We start from the raw sequence: 16,379 nt of genomic DNA on the forward strand, positions 1-16,379 counted from the left end.
GTGTGTTCTCCCTCTGTCCGCGTGGGTATCCTCCGGGTGACTGTCTGTGAGGAGTGTGGTGTGTTCTCCCTGTGTCCGCGTGGGTTTCCTCCGGGTGACTGTCTGTGAGGAATGTGGTGTGTTCTCCCTGTGTCTGCGTGGGTTTCCTCCAGGTGACTGTCTGTGAGGAGTGTGGTGTGTTCTCCCTGTGTCTGCGTGGGTTTCCTCCGGGTGACTGTCTGTGAGGAGTGTGGTGTGTTCTCCCTGTGTCTGCGTGGGTTTCCTCCAGGTGACTGTCTGTGAGGAGTGTGGTGTGTTCTCCCTGTGTCCGCGTGGGTTTCCTCCGGGTGACTGTCTGTGAGGAGTGTGGTGTGTTCTCCCTGTGTCTGCGTGGGTTTCCTCCGGGTGACTGTCTGTGAGGAGTGTGGTGTGTTCTCCCTGTGTCTGCGTGGGTTTCCTCCGGGTGACTGTCTGTGAGGAGTGTGGTGTGTTCTCCCTGTGTCTGCATGGGTTTCCTCCGGGTGACTGTGAGGAGTGTAGTGTGTTCTCCCTGTGTCTGCGTGGGTTTCCTCTGGGTGACTGTCTGTGAGGAGTGTGGTGTGTTCTCCCTGTGTCTGCGTGGGTTTCCTCCAGGTGACTGTCTGTGAGGAGTGTGGTGTGTTCTCCCTGTGTCCGCGTGGGTTTCCTCCGGGTGACTGTCTGTGAGGAGTGTAGTGTGTACTCCATGTGTCTGCGTGGGTTTCCTCCGGGTGACTGTGAGGAGTGTGGTGTGTTCTCCCTGTGTCTGCGTGGGTTTCCTCCGGGTGACTGTCTGTGAGGAGTGTGGTGTGTTCTCCCTGTGTCTGCGTGGGTTTCCTCCGGGTGACTGTCTGTGAGGAGTTTGGTGTGTTCTGTCTGTGTCTGCGTGGGTTTCGTCCCACAGTCCAAAAAACACACGTTTGTAGGTGGATTGGCGACTCAAAAAAAGTGTCTGTAGCTGTGAATGTGTGAGTGTGTGTGTTGCCCTGTGAAGGACTGGTGCCCCTCCAGGGTGTATTCCTGCCTTGCGCCTATAGATTTCAGGTAGGCTCTGGACCCACCATGACCCTGAACTGGATAAGGGTTACAGACAATGAATGGATGGATGGTTGGTGTATTAAAATGAGTAAAGCCACTGTCATTCATGTGGTAGATTGGGGTTTCCACACCAGTACATTTTTTGTTAGTTTTTTTGAGGAATACCATTGCATTAGTCCAAATATGTACCATTATTAAACTAAACTGAGTGTCTGGGAAATGCAACAAATATTAATTTAATAAAGGCATCAAACTGTTTTGGGCTAAAGTTATTGCCAAGTCATTACATTAAAAATAGCTGGTGATGCAATGGCCTAATCTGCCCTTTGCCTGTTGTTTATTATTAGTATCAATGTGGCATTAGTTCTGCCAATATCCTGTCGAAGGCTTTGCCATTTCCCGTCCCATTAGGAGGCTGTTATCACAAGTGTGAAGACAAACATCTCAGTAGCTTCTCATCCCAACTTTTACAAACTGGTCCCAACAGGCAGCACTTGGCAAGAGAGCCAATGTGTGTGTATATGTATGTGTGTGTGTGTGTGTGTGTGTGTGTGTGTATACTTAGTAGATTTGTCTGTTATGTCTGATATGTCTGGATTCATTTTCTTGCAGGATGCCAGTGGCCGATCTAAAAAAAAATAAAAAAATAAAGTGTAAACAAACCAAAGAAAACCATTTTGAGTTTGTTAGTGAGACACCCTGATCTTCTTTGGTGTGAGCTTTGGCTCTCTTCCAAGCTACTGTCTGCGTTGGATGAATGAGATGTTGGCAGTGTTTCCTCTCGCTGGTGTTTAGAGCACTTTGGCAGGACAGACCTAAAATGTCAAACTGACATAATGCTAATGCCGTTAAATATCTGTCACAACTTGAGAGGGTGCTTGTGTGCTGTCCAGTAAGTGTCCAAGTATGTCCCATTTCCCATACGTGTAATAAACAGTCGGCACATTAAGATGCACTTTCACGGTCATAGTAATGTTCATGCAAAGAAATGTGTGGGGTTTGGAACAGGCCCTGAGTCTAAAGAGGGTGGTGTTTACATCTTAATATCTGGTGTGTGTGTGTGCCAGGATTATGTCACATTGTGGAAACCAAGACCTGTTTACACACTCACATTGTGGGAACTTGTCTTCTATGTGGGGAACACCAGATGGTCCCCACAATGTAAATCATTTTAATACATTTGTTATACATTTCAATATGTTTTAAGGTTGGGTTAAGGGTAAGGGTCAAGTTTAGGGTTAGGGTTAAGATAGCAGTACCTATGAGAAATTAATGGTAAGTCTCTGCAAAATTAAGTTTATGTAATACCCCCACTATTCACCTCTACAAGTTTGTGTGTGTGTGAGTTATTTCAATGCTGGAGATGTTTGTCCGACAACGATTCAACAATATAGGCGTCCTGACCCTGCCTGACCTCTCCCTCTAATCTCAGCCTAGAGGTGGAATGTCAGGGGTCATGGGAGGCTACCGTAGCCCGGTGCCTAATGAAGGGAATGGAAGGTCAGAATCGGGCCAATTTCATCTGTGTATACAGAACTAACCACTCAGGTGATTAAAGGCTTAAGGTTAAGTTGTACGAAGTTTTCAGAGAAAGTCAACTGTTTATACATGCCTGCTCGGCATTAATAGGCGGTTAGTCCCTCCTTTGCTGCACTGTAGCCTTGCCCTTAAGGATTTGACAGGAGCCGCATTAGTTCTAACGTTGGATGTTTAGTTCTAGATCACAAACTACACTCAGACTCAAAGGTATGGTGCACTGTATGTCTGGGATCTATAGCACTTTCGCACTGGGCTGGTTGGTGTGTGATAGCTAGTGTAGCAGAAATAGGCAATTAATGTTCTCCTCCAAATGTGTTGAGCTTATATGGCAGGTGCTTCCAGTCACATGAAGTTGTGTTAGTTTAAAAAGTTGTTGGGAGTTGTCGTAAAGGGGGACGTTTGTTGGTTGCAAGAGTGAAAGTAGACAGTGGGAATTAACTTTTGAGAAATGGTTTTGAATCTTTGTCAGACTTCCTCTTGGCCTTCGGTGTAATGAGAGATTGGAAATGTGTGTGCGTGTGTGTGTGCATGTGTGTGCGGTACGGCCAAAACACAGGAAACCATTTGGGTTAGCGGAGGAGGCAACACGAAAGTGATGTGTAATCGCATTAATAAAGGGATCGGTTTCAGCTTCTCTTCTGTGTGTGTGTGTATGTGTGTGTGAGCGACAGATAGAGAGAGAGATAGAAGAGATCAAGAGAAATAGAAGCATCACAGATGTTTTTCAATAAATAAAATCTACATATAGTATATCTACTACATATAGTATCTATGTCATAGATCCACTGTATGTGGCCCCACACTGTATCAGCCTCTCCCTACCTGATATGTGCTAGTTGGTACTGATTATTATCCAGGAGTTAGTCCTATCACAGTGGAAGTGTAGTATAGTTGCTTCTAGAATCCTGAGTTCATTTCCTATCCTGGGCCTGTATTTTCTTCCCACAGCGGACTGTGTAAAATTGCCCACTATTGTGAGTGTGTGAGAATCCCAGCCACCAAAGGTGTAAATGCCATCGGTGGTGGAGTGTTCTAAGCTGGTGTTTGGGTTACACTGCAGTAAACACAGTCTAACAGTACTTTTAGTATTTTATATTATATATTGTTAAGTATTATATATTTTTTACACTATGACTGTGATTTTAGGTCAGGAGCAGTTTTTTGATACACTATATGGGAACCAGTGAGGTGGAGCTCAAGGAAGGATCTCACGATCAACTATGAGTGGAATTATTGAAAAGTGAAAGCGTTTGGGAACCACAGCAAATCAGCCTCAAAGTGGCAGACCACGCAAAGTAACACATACAGTAAAAATCAGCAACGTTCTGCGAACTCAAAAACTGCAGACATTCAAACCTGCTGTTAAGGAAGTGAGGGTTCATTGGTCAGTTCAATTGGCGGAAGAGCTGCGACTCTGAAAGGGTCTGAATCTGAAGTTTGAACAAAGGCAGTGGAGCAGATCGAGCTGATTATCTGTGTTCTCACATTCCACGTCCTTTATATCATACATTTATCACATCAATAGCTACAAGGAGGCTCTTGAATGTACGCAAGAACAAATAGAGCCATATTGTGCCTGTGTAGAGTTATCGCACCCAGAGCTGACCCTACCCGTTTGGCCTCTGCCTAAGACAATGCAAGCCTTATGGCCAAAGATCTAGTCTGTGGTCCAACACAGGGCTGAAATGCTTTGCCATTCTCTTCTTTAGCCCTCCTCCCCTCATTGCTCAAACTCAATCTCATCCAAATCTAACTCCATCCAGAGCACGCTACTGCCTTTTTCCGCTCATCACATTCCCAACACAGACACCCTGGTCCTAGAGTCCAGAGGTGAAGGCCAGGCGTGTGGCCCAGCTCGTGTCACCCCATTTGTCGCCTCATAAATTTGCCCAGTGTGACGGCCCCTCAGCTAATGTCCCCCCCTGGGGAAGCCTTTCCATTAAATGAGATTGGCATTTCCATCCACGCAGCCTTGCCAGAATTCCTGATGTGGATCGTTTCAAGGAATGCTTACTCTGTTCTTTTGTGGCTCCCAAGAGTTTCCTTTTCAGATGTACATAGCTTCTGTCTGTTCTCGTATCTCACCATCTTCTCCAGAGTGACCCACATGTCAACAGTGCCATGGCCAAAGCTGCCAATGCATGACATCACCGCTACGGCTTTGGTTTCTAGAAGAACGGCTTCATTATTGATTTGCCTCTCTATTATTAGTGGTGTAGTATTCCATTTATGTACCCATTATGCAGCCATACGAGGGACATTCTCAAGCCTATTCATGCGATTCTGAATTGGGGTTTCTCTGGGGTTTGAATGTGGGTCTGGTCTCAGTCCCTTGGTAGAGAAACCATATTTGTTCTCATTAATAGTCATAGGCATTTTTACAAAATAAACCCCCACTAAAAATGTGTGAGGAAGGACAATGTTTGAAATAACAAGATCCTCTTGTCCATCAGATGGGCAGGAAGGTGCAACATCCGATCTGGACGTTGGCACACAGTGATATCTCTGTATTCCCCGGAATCTTTAGAAGGCACCAAAAATTCCTGCAACCACGCACTGCACTTAAATTGTTGGGTTATTCACTGGTGCATGTTTTGTCAAGGCGTCAAGCCTCAACCTGTCATCCTGTCCAGGACCAGGTCTTTAGTGGAGGCTTCTTTCATTCCCAAACTTAATTACCATGTGCGCCAGTTTCAGATGTTTCCAATCTAAAATCCCCTAGGTCCAAACTGTATGGAACTCGTAGTAAGCATACATTTCAGAAGGGCTTTTGTTGTTGTTGTTGTTGTTCCACATTTGGCTGCTCCCTTGAGGGGTCAACACATCAGATCAAATGATCCACACAGTCAGTTTGGCACAGGCTTTGGACCAGCACCAACTCCTAGCGGCTGGGTGAAGAACACACTGGTAGAACACTGTGAACTCCACATGGACACTGACACTAATCACTGCTTTCTGGCAAATCACTGTTTTCTGGTGTTATTCTCCCCTTACCTACTGTCCCCTCGTTTTTGGAACTTGTTTTTTTACCCGTGGTGGGACCCTTTGGCATCTCTTCTAGGAGGTCTTGTGGGATCTGGAACTTGGGGCAGGAGAACGGGAGCCATGTCAGAGGAAAGGTTAATGAAAAGGCTAATGCACAGCAGGTGTGGAACCATGTCTCCACAAGCCATAATGAAGATCTGACGGTAGTTCCAGACATCTGTCTTACCTCGTTATGAAATCCCCTGCTGATCTCAGGTCTTTACCATTCTCATATGGGGCCAAGATAATGCTGATGACTGGTCCATTGACTGTGCTGAAATGTCCATCTGGTGTCAGATACCACCTTCTGATCGCCCAATTACTCAAGTCCAATGATGTCCAGCCTGAGTTACTTGCTGAAACATCAGCCTTACACATTAGCACTGATCAAATCTGGAGTCTGAAAATGCTGATGTGGGATCAGGTTTCCAGTCAGTGGATGCTAACTCCTGATATCAACAGATAAAATCCATTTCTGACCCAAGACCATTAGTTCAACATTAGCACTCCGGCTAAAAGCAAGGCTTAGCTTAGTGCACAAGACATACAGATCTCAGTGGGTTTTAAACTGTTTCTACAGTTTCTACACATGCAGGAAAGAAGAAATTTACTAAAAACATCTGCTCTGCTTCTGATGTAAAGTGCAGAGACTTTAGGATTGCTCCGCCCCCTCGTCTGAGTCTCTCCAATCACAAGGCTGGACCTGCATTTACATCAGAGCACAAATATGTGGTTAAATGGGCAAAACAAACACAATGAGCACGGAGTAAAGACGGATAAAACAAAAACACAGAAGAAAGAGAACAGAGAGAAAATGGCTAAAAACCAGAGATTCCGCTCCTCACTCCTCACTGCTGTGTGCTCAGGTCAGAGTAACCAGCAAGCAGCTCGTTATCATTTAAAGAATCAGGCACTAAAAGCTGCTGTTTGGAACAGGGCTTGATCCTTGTGGTATTTTGACCAAAGCAGGTCACCGATGTTTCGTGAAGACCCCTGAACTGTTTTCCCACTTTTGGAAAAGTGAAAAATATGTCCACATTAAGTAGGCATACACACCCAGTGGTCAATTTCAAATCAAAGGGTAAAATATTTAATATTTTGTCTTTGCATTTTCAGCGTGGATTTACAGACCAAACGCTGGCTGTAGGATTTCACTCTGATAACAGTCGGGATGGTCCTTTTCCTCTTTGGCGCAGGGAAGAGAATGGAAAAGAAGGAGAGAAGCAAAAGAGGTGATGGATGTGCTTTATGGAGCAGATGGGATGGATAAGAGGAAGGGTAATAGAGAGGAGGACAGAAAGAGAAAGAGGGAGCAGATTTAGAGAAGTGAGTGCGGTCGATAGAAGAGCTGGAGTTTCTCTCCTGGCCTATAAGGTTTCTCGGCCTGACCTCTGCAAGCGAATATCACATTCTGCCGCAGAGAAAACTCTCTCTAACACACACACACACAAACACACACACACAGAGGAGTAAACCGTCCTCCTTGTGTAGCATGACAAGGCTTGCCTTGGCACCAGTTCCATACTTTACTCTCTTTAAACAAAACATGAGGCAATAAAATCGCAGTACGGGGCGGGTCCGAAAAATGATCATTATGTGCATCACTACCTTCGAGCCAACCACACACACACCTGCTTACCTCAGAGTAACGTGTGTGTGTGTGTGAGCATGCTTCTAATACACATACACAAGCCCCATAATATGGTATAATTGAGGGATTACCAAGGCCTGTACTTTTCTCTTTTCCACAGATGCATGTGTGATATTATGCAAGAAATAATTTGTGAGGGAGATTCTAGAGCAGAGGGAGTGAGGGGAATCACACACCCGCACTGAGAGTACACTTCCGGCAATTTTAGAAAAGACAAATTACAGTTGGAAAGAGCGTGAGGCAAAAATACCCCTAGTGTCAGATAAAAATAACATATGCAACTCTTCCATTCATTCTTTCATACATCTGTGAGCACTTCGACGTGGTGGGTTCCAGGCCTACACTGAATCCACTGAGCTGTGATAGGGACAATAGATATTCTCTTTCCTACTCTAGACTCAGCACTGCAGAAACTGCACTATGTAACTATGAGACCACTACTTTCTCCCCCCCCTCTTTGATTTCAGGATAGTGCTGTAAAAGTGAATTACACTCTGAAACTGCAAGAGGAGCTCAAAAGCCAAATCTCACAATCGGTTACATTAACAGAATTTGACCGAAAATGTAATCGTCATATTTTGCTGTAGCCACTTAGATTATCCATCCTGACTGTATCAGAGCTGAGACATGTGCTTGTTTATCCCAAGAGTTGAAGCTGTTTGTCAAATATCTGAAAACTGACACTGTGGTCTGAGAATGTACAATAAAGTACACTTAACAGAAACAGAAAAAGCCTATGCGCTAATGCTAACTAGCTAACTCTAAGAGAGATTTTGAAGGAATAAAGCCTGTTCTGATGCTGCTTTACCAGGAATGTTATAAAAGCTGAGACGTGAGGCATTTCCCCTCCTGCAAAACCCTGCTCTTCCACTGAAGCCTTCTCCAGAGGGTAATTACCCCAGCGCTAATGGGACACTTTAGCACACGCCAACACCCTTTCTCCTGGCCTGTGCGTGTTATAATGGAGCAGGACTATAATGGGACTTTACACAAATAACTGCTTTTCCAATAACTGCTTTTTAAATATCAGCATTAGACAAACAGTCAAATGCCAACAAACAGCTCCAGAGTCCTGGAGGGTTGGGTTCGATCCCTGCCTCGAGCCGCTGTCTGTAAAGTGGCGTGTTCGCCCTGTGTCAGTATGGGTTTCCTCCACACACTGAGTGTATAAAATTGGCCATAGGTGTGAGTGAGTGAGTGTGTGTGTGAGTGACTGCTTGAGTGAATGGTGCTTAGTCACAGACTGTCTTCCTGTCAAGGGTGTGTTCCTGCCGTGTTGCAAGTGATTCTGCGTGGGCTCTGGACACGTCAAAATCCTGCACAGAAAGTGGTTAGGGAAAATGAATAAATGAATGATAAGGCATAACAAATAGCTCCTCACTCCCTATATAGTGAATTACATGAGTCATAAAATTACAATGAATACATTCAGATAACACTAGATTTCACACAGGGTCCCATATATGAATAAATATAAATATTATAAATGATGTATCACAGACATCTTATAAAACCTTAAGATCTAAATTCAGTCATTTCATGACTTGCGTCGTGCACTACATAGAGAGTATGGAGTGATTTGGGATTAAACCACTGCTTCAAAGTGTTTTGATGTCTCTCTTATAGAGTTACCCCCTACTGGACTGGCATGGTAATTTTTTTATTTTCTTTTAATAACGGGAGAGAGAAAAATGTCTGAAATTAAAAATAAATGGATCCTTTTGGACAGGGCCTTAGGGAGGGAGGGAGGGAGGGAGAGAGAGAATAATAAGTGATGACATACAATTCAAAGCTTATTTTTTGTCTCTTCACGGCCAAATATTTAAGAGCAAATCTGTAGCCCAGTCTCCCTGTGGTGTTGACATAGTGGCTGAAACAAGGAGGTCACCACCCAGCCCATAAGGCTCAGTACCCAGTTGCGTAAAACACATTAAGCCTGGTTTCCCCTGAAGAACAGCCCTAAGGCACTTACTGTTAAGTACGTTGTATATAAAGACTGTACTCCCTTAAATGTTTCCCTTAACCGCCTCACAGGCCATCGGCGCAGATAATGTTACCCTCATGTCTTAATAATGCTTTATAGCCAGAGCTGAGTCAGCAAGGGTGGGTGTCATCAGAGCTCTGGTGTGGTGCGGTGGTCTGAGCATTGTCTCTATCACTTGGTTCGATCCCTGTTGATGCCTCAGCCATCCTGGCTTCCTCTGGGAGGGAGGGATGACTCTATCTCACAACTGATCACAATGCCAGACAATAACAGATCTGGGCTGTTGATACCCTTCCATAGCAGACACATGGCACAGAGCACAGTTATCTTAAGCCCTTTAATGTCTGCTCTCATTGGAGGTGATACAAATTATGTGCACACAGTTGAACACCTGCACACCTTAATGTAGCTGAATACACTTATTACAGCAGCTGGATTTACTGGGACATATTCACATGTTGTAAGTCTTGTTTACCTTGGAGGTGGCCCTCCTTCCTGTCGAGGGCTTAAGGGTTATAGCGCAATCCATAGACAGAAAGACAGTCGGCCTGGAAAGTGAGAAAGGAGGAGAAAGGGACAGAGAGAGGAGGAGGAGGAGGAGGAAGGCATGGATGAGTGAGAGGGGTCTTTATGGAGGACAGCAGGAGAGCGCAATGAAAGAGGAGCAGCGCAAATGCAAGATGGGATGATAGAGGAAGAGGGTGAAAGAGATAGATACATAGAGGGAGGAAAGAAAGGGTTGTGTGTGGGTGTTTTGTACTCAACAAAGAGGATCTCTGTCCAGGGCGGTGTCTGGTGTCCCTTCTCCTCTGTGTGTGTGTGTGTGTGTATATGTGTGTGTATGCGTATTGATATGTGAGCGGGAACAGGGAGTGGCCGTATCCCACACACACACACACACACACACACACACACACACACAGCATGTATACTGGAACGCAAGCCTGAAACATAATGTGCTTCATGTGTCTCTGAAGTCCTGGACGGACAAAGTCTGCTTTGTTTGCCTTTTTAGAAAAGTCCAGAATTTCCAAATTAAATAAATAGGTTTTGATGTTTTTTTTGATCTCCTTAATTGTTCTTAATCGTAGTCAGAGTGACTCTGTATCGGCTCCAGACTCAAACCCAGCTGCTTCTTGTACATCGTTACTGATGGACTGAGGTCAGTCCGAGATTGTTCTGACCTGTTTAAGCAGGAGTAAGTGGGATGTACCTCTTCGGTCTTCTGGGACCAAAACCTCATTTAAGGCGATCACATATCAGCCATAATGAGGTGAGCAAACCAGACTGGTGCTCACGAGGACATGCAGTTGTGTAGAAAGGTTTTGGCAACCCTGATTCAATAACAGGTTTGGCTGAATATTTTGTAACCCACACGTTTCTAAAGGCATTTTCTCAGTTCTTTTTTTAATCTCCTTTTTAAAAACATTGGGTTATGTGGGTTTCCTCCCACTGTCCAAAAACATACGTTGGTAGGTGGATTGGTGACTCAGAAGTGTCCATAGCTGTGAATGTGTGGGTGTGTGTCGCCCTGTAAAGGACTGGCGCCCCCTCCAGGGTGTGCTCCCACCTTGCGCCCGTGATTCCGGGTAGGCTTCGGACCCACTGCGACCCCGAACTGGATAAGCGGTTACAGATAATGAATGAAAGAATTCATATCTTAGGTGGAGACATACTTTTTCTCATGAGTATCCATTTTGTTACCTGCGGTGAGAGGCAGCCCTTCTCCTAGTGGAAGTTGCATACAATCCCAAGATGCGGTGGAATGGAAAGGGCAGACACCACAGAGGCAGAATAAGTTTGAACCATATTTCATACTTCATACTTGGAATTAGAATTAGATCACCACCATGAAGCTCTTAACCCATGCATACACTGCGCCTTGAGTGAGCCCTTTAGCGAGGCTAGTGGTGCTGTAAGCTGTTAGCCCTCTACAAGAAAAGCAGCCTGGAGATTGTGATTTTATAGCGGGCACTGGACTCTGATTTTCTGAAGGACACTTTCCTGCCCACCAAATATACAAATATTGGCCTAATATTACTGCTTTAGCTCCTAAACACTAAACATGATATTTGGGACAGTTCTAGTGAACTCAACACCTCTGAATGTGTTTGGGATTACTCAGATCACTATGAAGAAAAATGCAAACCAACTTTAAAGACTGAACTGTGGAAAGATGTGGGAAAAATAATCTTTTTGGGAAAACCTGAATGGAGGTCTCCTGAAAAGACTGGACGCCATAATGAAGGCGCTGTGGACATGGTCAATACAGAAGGACACTACATGTGAGAACTGTTTGGAGCTCAACTGCCATCTATCATTCAGTTTCACTTCTCTCTCCCCCTGAATCAATAACTGCCACACCCTGAGGTCCCTTTACACTAGCCAAGAGTCCCAAACCACTCCCCACCCCTCAGTTATATACAAATACCCTGGGGCATCTGTACCCCATATATGGATGGAATATCTGATGTCTGTCCATCTGTCAGGCCCCTGACCAACCCCCTCCTCTCACAGCCCTCAGGCCAGGCCTGGTTCATTTAGACTGAGACTCCACCCCTCAGCTGTCCCATCTCCAAACACTGGCCCAGTTTAATGTCCATTAGGCCCGACTCTGAACAAAGTGTGTTTATTATAGCTTCCGATCCAATCATGTCTAACTCAATCCACAGGAGCATTTCTCAGTCTGGAGGCTCTAACAATACCGTGGACCAAATAAAGCAGTCATGACCATAACGGCTTTCCTCCAGACCTTTTCAGACTGCCCCCGGGCCTAGTGTTGCTCTCAATTGTTGATTTAGAGTCAATTTTAGAGACTTTGTTTATAAGATAAAGCATAATAGACAGAACAGAGGTAATTAGATTTCAGATTCCCTGTTTGTATCACTGAGGCTAAGGCTGTGTTAAGGTGCCATTGTGTTAGGTCTTCACTAAACCCTTAAAAAAGAGGGTTCTTCATAGTTTCTATAACTCCACTGAACATATAATTGTGCTTTGTAGCTCTGCTATTAATGACAGTAGTGCATGTGTTGCTTTGCATACTTTGCTAGCCTCCTTTCACCTTGTTAATCCAAGGTCAGCACAGGGTTGGGTGGTGGTTTATTCTCAGCGCTGCAGTGACACTAACATGGTGGTGGTGTGTTATTGTGTGTTGTACTGGTACGAGTGGATCAGACACAGCAGTGCTACCTCCTTTGTCCACTTTGTAGCTGTGAAGTCAGCAACAGTAGCTCACCTGTTGCTAACAAAGATATACAGTCTGTAAATGTACTCCATGCTACATGCTGTGATTCTGCACACAGTGTGAAACGCCTCCTAGACTTATTCTACATTTGTTGTCTACAGAAGTGCAACATTAAATTCGGAGAAATCGAATCCATCAAATCTAGACCTGCTAAGGTTTTTTTTTTTTTTTTTAAACCAGAGTTGTAGACCTCACTCACCTAAGACTAATTTTTAAAATGTGTAATATACTTCTAAATAAAAATTCTATATATTCTAATTCTGATATTTCTCTTTCTCTTCCAGCTTACGGGCCCCTCCTGAATGTCTCATACTCCACCCTTCCTCCGGTGGATCCTTCCCCTCTCCTGACCATAGATGACCTTAGCTCTGAAGAGCCGACAGATGGAGTAGTGGAGAGCACCCCAACGATGGACCCCCAGCCCACAAAAAAAATCCTGGGCATGGGATATAACCTCATCCCTTTTTACGCGTCCATCGTGCCTGCTGTGCTGCTCTGCCTTGTGGCTATCATCGTCTTAAAACGGTGAGGAAACAGCATACACTCTACGTTCAAAACTTTATGGTACATTTGTTCACTCACTGTGGACATCGATGTTCAGTCTAATCTAATATAAATTATACATTGAATATCTCACTCTCTCTCTTTTCTCTTTATCTTTCTCTACTCAACTATTACTCAGAGAAAGAGAAACCTGAGACCCATCACATGTGCCTTGTTCATTATATACAGTAAGGTGAGAGAAGGGAGAGAGACTCTTTTATCACAGCTGAAATCTGAAAGCATTCTGTCACTCGTGCCGTCGTAACAGAGGCAGCTCTGTCCAAAGACTCACAGCTGTTTGTCCCACTCCCAACACAGAAGATCATAAGATATTCATTGCCCAAACACCACCGGGCCACTCTATTTTTAAACCAGGTCATCTGGTTCTTCTCAAGTCTGAGTGTTTGTCTTTAACAGCCTCCTTTTTTTCATGCTTGTTTACTTGAGGCTCTGGGTCCCTGCTGCTAAACACTTTTGGACACCGCTTGAACATTTAAGATGCATCCATTATTACACATTTACAAAAGCAGGAAACAACATGAGAGCACAAGCATGAAGTTACCATGGACAATGCCAAGTGTCAGCAGGAAAAGGTACTGGGATGCGGAGCAGTAGAGGTGTGAGGAAACACCATTCACAGTCTTTAGGATGAGATGAAGTGGACTCTGTGATCCAGAACTAATTATCCAACAACCATACCTGACTTCACTGAAGTTTATGTGACTGAAAGCCACCAAATCCTCACAGCAAAATTTTATTATCTGACGTAACGTCTACCCAGAAGAGCCGAGGCTGGTCTACATGTTAACTCATCATTTCTGAGTACTCTGTAGTACTCCATATTCTCTAGTACTCTAGCAGTCTAGTACTCTAGTAGTCTAGCAGTCAACCTTCAGTGACCATATTGTTTCTGTACCATACCTTTATTCTGAGTGTGTACAAATTTTGTGGAGTGGACATGAAAGGAAATAGGACTTCCCCACAGTGGCAAATGTCTGTTAGCTTCAAACTGCAGGGGCTGAGCCATGAAATATTTAAAAACATGGTTGGAGGGCATGACATTGACTTACTTCCTACAGCAGGCAAAGCCTAATACGTTAACAGGTACTGATCCGGTGAAACAAGCTAAAATATCACAATCGCAAATCATAGGCAGTGGTAGAAGAAGGCACTGAGGAAACTAGGACAGTGGGAAATGTGATGGCAGGACATGAGAGAACCACAATGTCAGTGCTTTTTCTATTTTTTCTATTCTATTCCCTGTATTCTACACTTGCTAAATTGTTGCTAAATCTCTAAACTGGACTTTATGGTTTTTAGAAGACCCCCTGCACCCAAAATTGTGGTTTAAACATGATGACACATGACCTGGATGTATAAGAAATTATGTATCAACTCTATTTTAAATATGGCCGCCCCCATATGAGGGACATGTTCTATGGAGCAAAAACTACAAAGCTTTTTTTTCCTAAGGTAGTAAAAATAATGTATTGCTCCTTTAAAGGAAGCTCTGAGCCCCATAAAATATTTATTCATTGTGCATGTTTTTGTGGAACAGGTGGAACAGCTGCAAAAAAAACAAACAGGACGGCAGTAACCGAGCAGGCGCGGCTAACCCCAGCCAGACACCCTCACCCGAGGGAGAGAAGCTCCACAGTGACAGTGGCATCTCAGTGGACAGCCAGAGTTTACAGGATGGCCAGGGACCACCACACACAGGTATATGCCCCCCCCCCCCCCTGTAAAATCACAGACACTGCATAAAGCTATACACTGAATAGATATTAAGAAGACTAGATCCCTATAGTTCACACTTGTGACATGGTGACCTTAGGCTTAATTGCAGCTTCTGCTGTGCACACAGTGTGTATAATCTCCCATTGAGAGTCTACAAACTGTGCGCACAATGGAAAAGCTGTGTTAGCAATGGATGCATTTTAAAATGACTAAATTCACTTATCAGAAAAGGTGTCCACAAACCTCTGGACATCAGGGAACAGAGCAGCTTGTTTACTGGAATTTGGGGTATTTTTGTCCTCTCTGCTGAACCTGTGTAACCCTGGTTCCCATAACTTGTTTTGTGGTCCATAAATACATGGACTGAGACCAAATATGGTCACAAACAGATCATGGTTTACTGCGGTCTATTCTAAGTTGCCCCGATTTACTGACCTGTTTGATATAATGTGCTCTGTTTTTTAAAGGGGACATATTATCAGATTTTAGCACAATAATTTGGGGATCTGAAACTCCCACCAACCCACAAATCGTAAATCAAGACCATCCAGTTAGTTTTTTTTAATCTGTAAATCTAAAATCATGAGATAAACAAAGTATTCTGACTTTGACTTCTCCCTCAGTGGTGAAGATGGATGGGGGCTCTCCACTGGCCCTTCCTCGTCACACTTGTGAGGAGGTGGAGAAGCTGCTGACTGGTGGCTGTGATGCTGATGGGCTGCAGGACGGCGACTGGTGCAGCCTGGCGGGGCTGTTGGGATACGAGGAGGAACGTATTGCCACCTTCAGGCAGGAGGAGAGGCCAGTCCAGGCGCTGCTGTCCGACTGGGCTGGACAGGAGGAAGCCAGCGTGGACACGCTGTGCTCAGCGCTCAGGAAGATCAACCGAGAGGACATCGCCCAGAGCATATTGCTAAAGCCCACTGCCACATCTGCTGTATGAGGGAAACAAACACACACACAAACACACACACACACACACACACACACACACACACACACAACCTTATACACATAAAAGCCATAGCCACAGCTCCAAAACACATCCATAACCACAAATCCTAATGTACACTGCAGTATACAGCTCATCATGCTAACATGCTAAGTGTTAATGCCATCTGCCACTGGACTTTAAGGATCTATGCCAGTATTGTCCACTTCTGTTTTGCATGTGCCTCAACTTCCAGCAAGCCAACAATATCTGATTTGAATGCTTAATAAATCTGATTTTAGTTTTTTTGGAAGGCCAGTGTCCAGCACAGTTTGGTGCCTTTTCATTTCAGACACCAAATCTTATGGCTAGCATATTAGCTTAGAGCTAACATGCTAAATTTTAGATAGCAACTTAGCTTGGGATTAGTGTGTTAGCTCACAGTTTCAACACTAGTTAATAACTAGCACATTAGCTCAGGGCAAGTGTGTTAGTTCATGGCTAGCAAAGAATATTGCTGCAATCCAAAGAAAAACATGTAAATAGTAACTTTACAGAAGGAAATAACCTCTTAACATTCAGCGGAAGTCTAGGTAAAAAGACTTCTGCTCTCTGACGTTATTTTGGAGAATCACACAATATGAAGGGCAGCTGCTGGGTTCAAATGATGTTGTTAACTACATGTTAATTA

At 44.3% G+C, this 16,379-nt stretch overlaps 1 protein-coding gene across 2 annotated transcripts in view; it reads left to right on the plus strand.

Annotated features, from left to right (window-relative positions):
* Positions 1–15,963, plus strand: part of ngfrb (nerve growth factor receptor b) — a 42,294-nt gene extending 26,331 nt beyond the window's left edge. For both annotated transcript variants that reach the window (XM_066666559.1, XM_066666560.1), the window contains exons 4-6: positions 12,762–13,002; positions 14,579–14,739; positions 15,381–15,963. In XM_066666559.1, the coding sequence (XP_066522656.1) occupies positions 12,762–13,002; positions 14,579–14,739; positions 15,381–15,700 (722 nt within the window). In that variant the 3' untranslated portion in view covers positions 15,701–15,963. The remainder of the gene's footprint in view (positions 1–12,761; positions 13,003–14,578; positions 14,740–15,380) is intronic.
* The last annotated feature ends 416 nt before the right edge of the window (positions 15,964–16,379 follow it).

The sequence above is a fragment of the Hoplias malabaricus genome, chromosome 3 (genome assembly GCF_029633855.1).
Source record: "Hoplias malabaricus isolate fHopMal1 chromosome 3, fHopMal1.hap1, whole genome shotgun sequence".
Classification (NCBI taxonomy): Eukaryota; Metazoa; Chordata; class Actinopteri; order Characiformes; family Erythrinidae; genus Hoplias; species Hoplias malabaricus.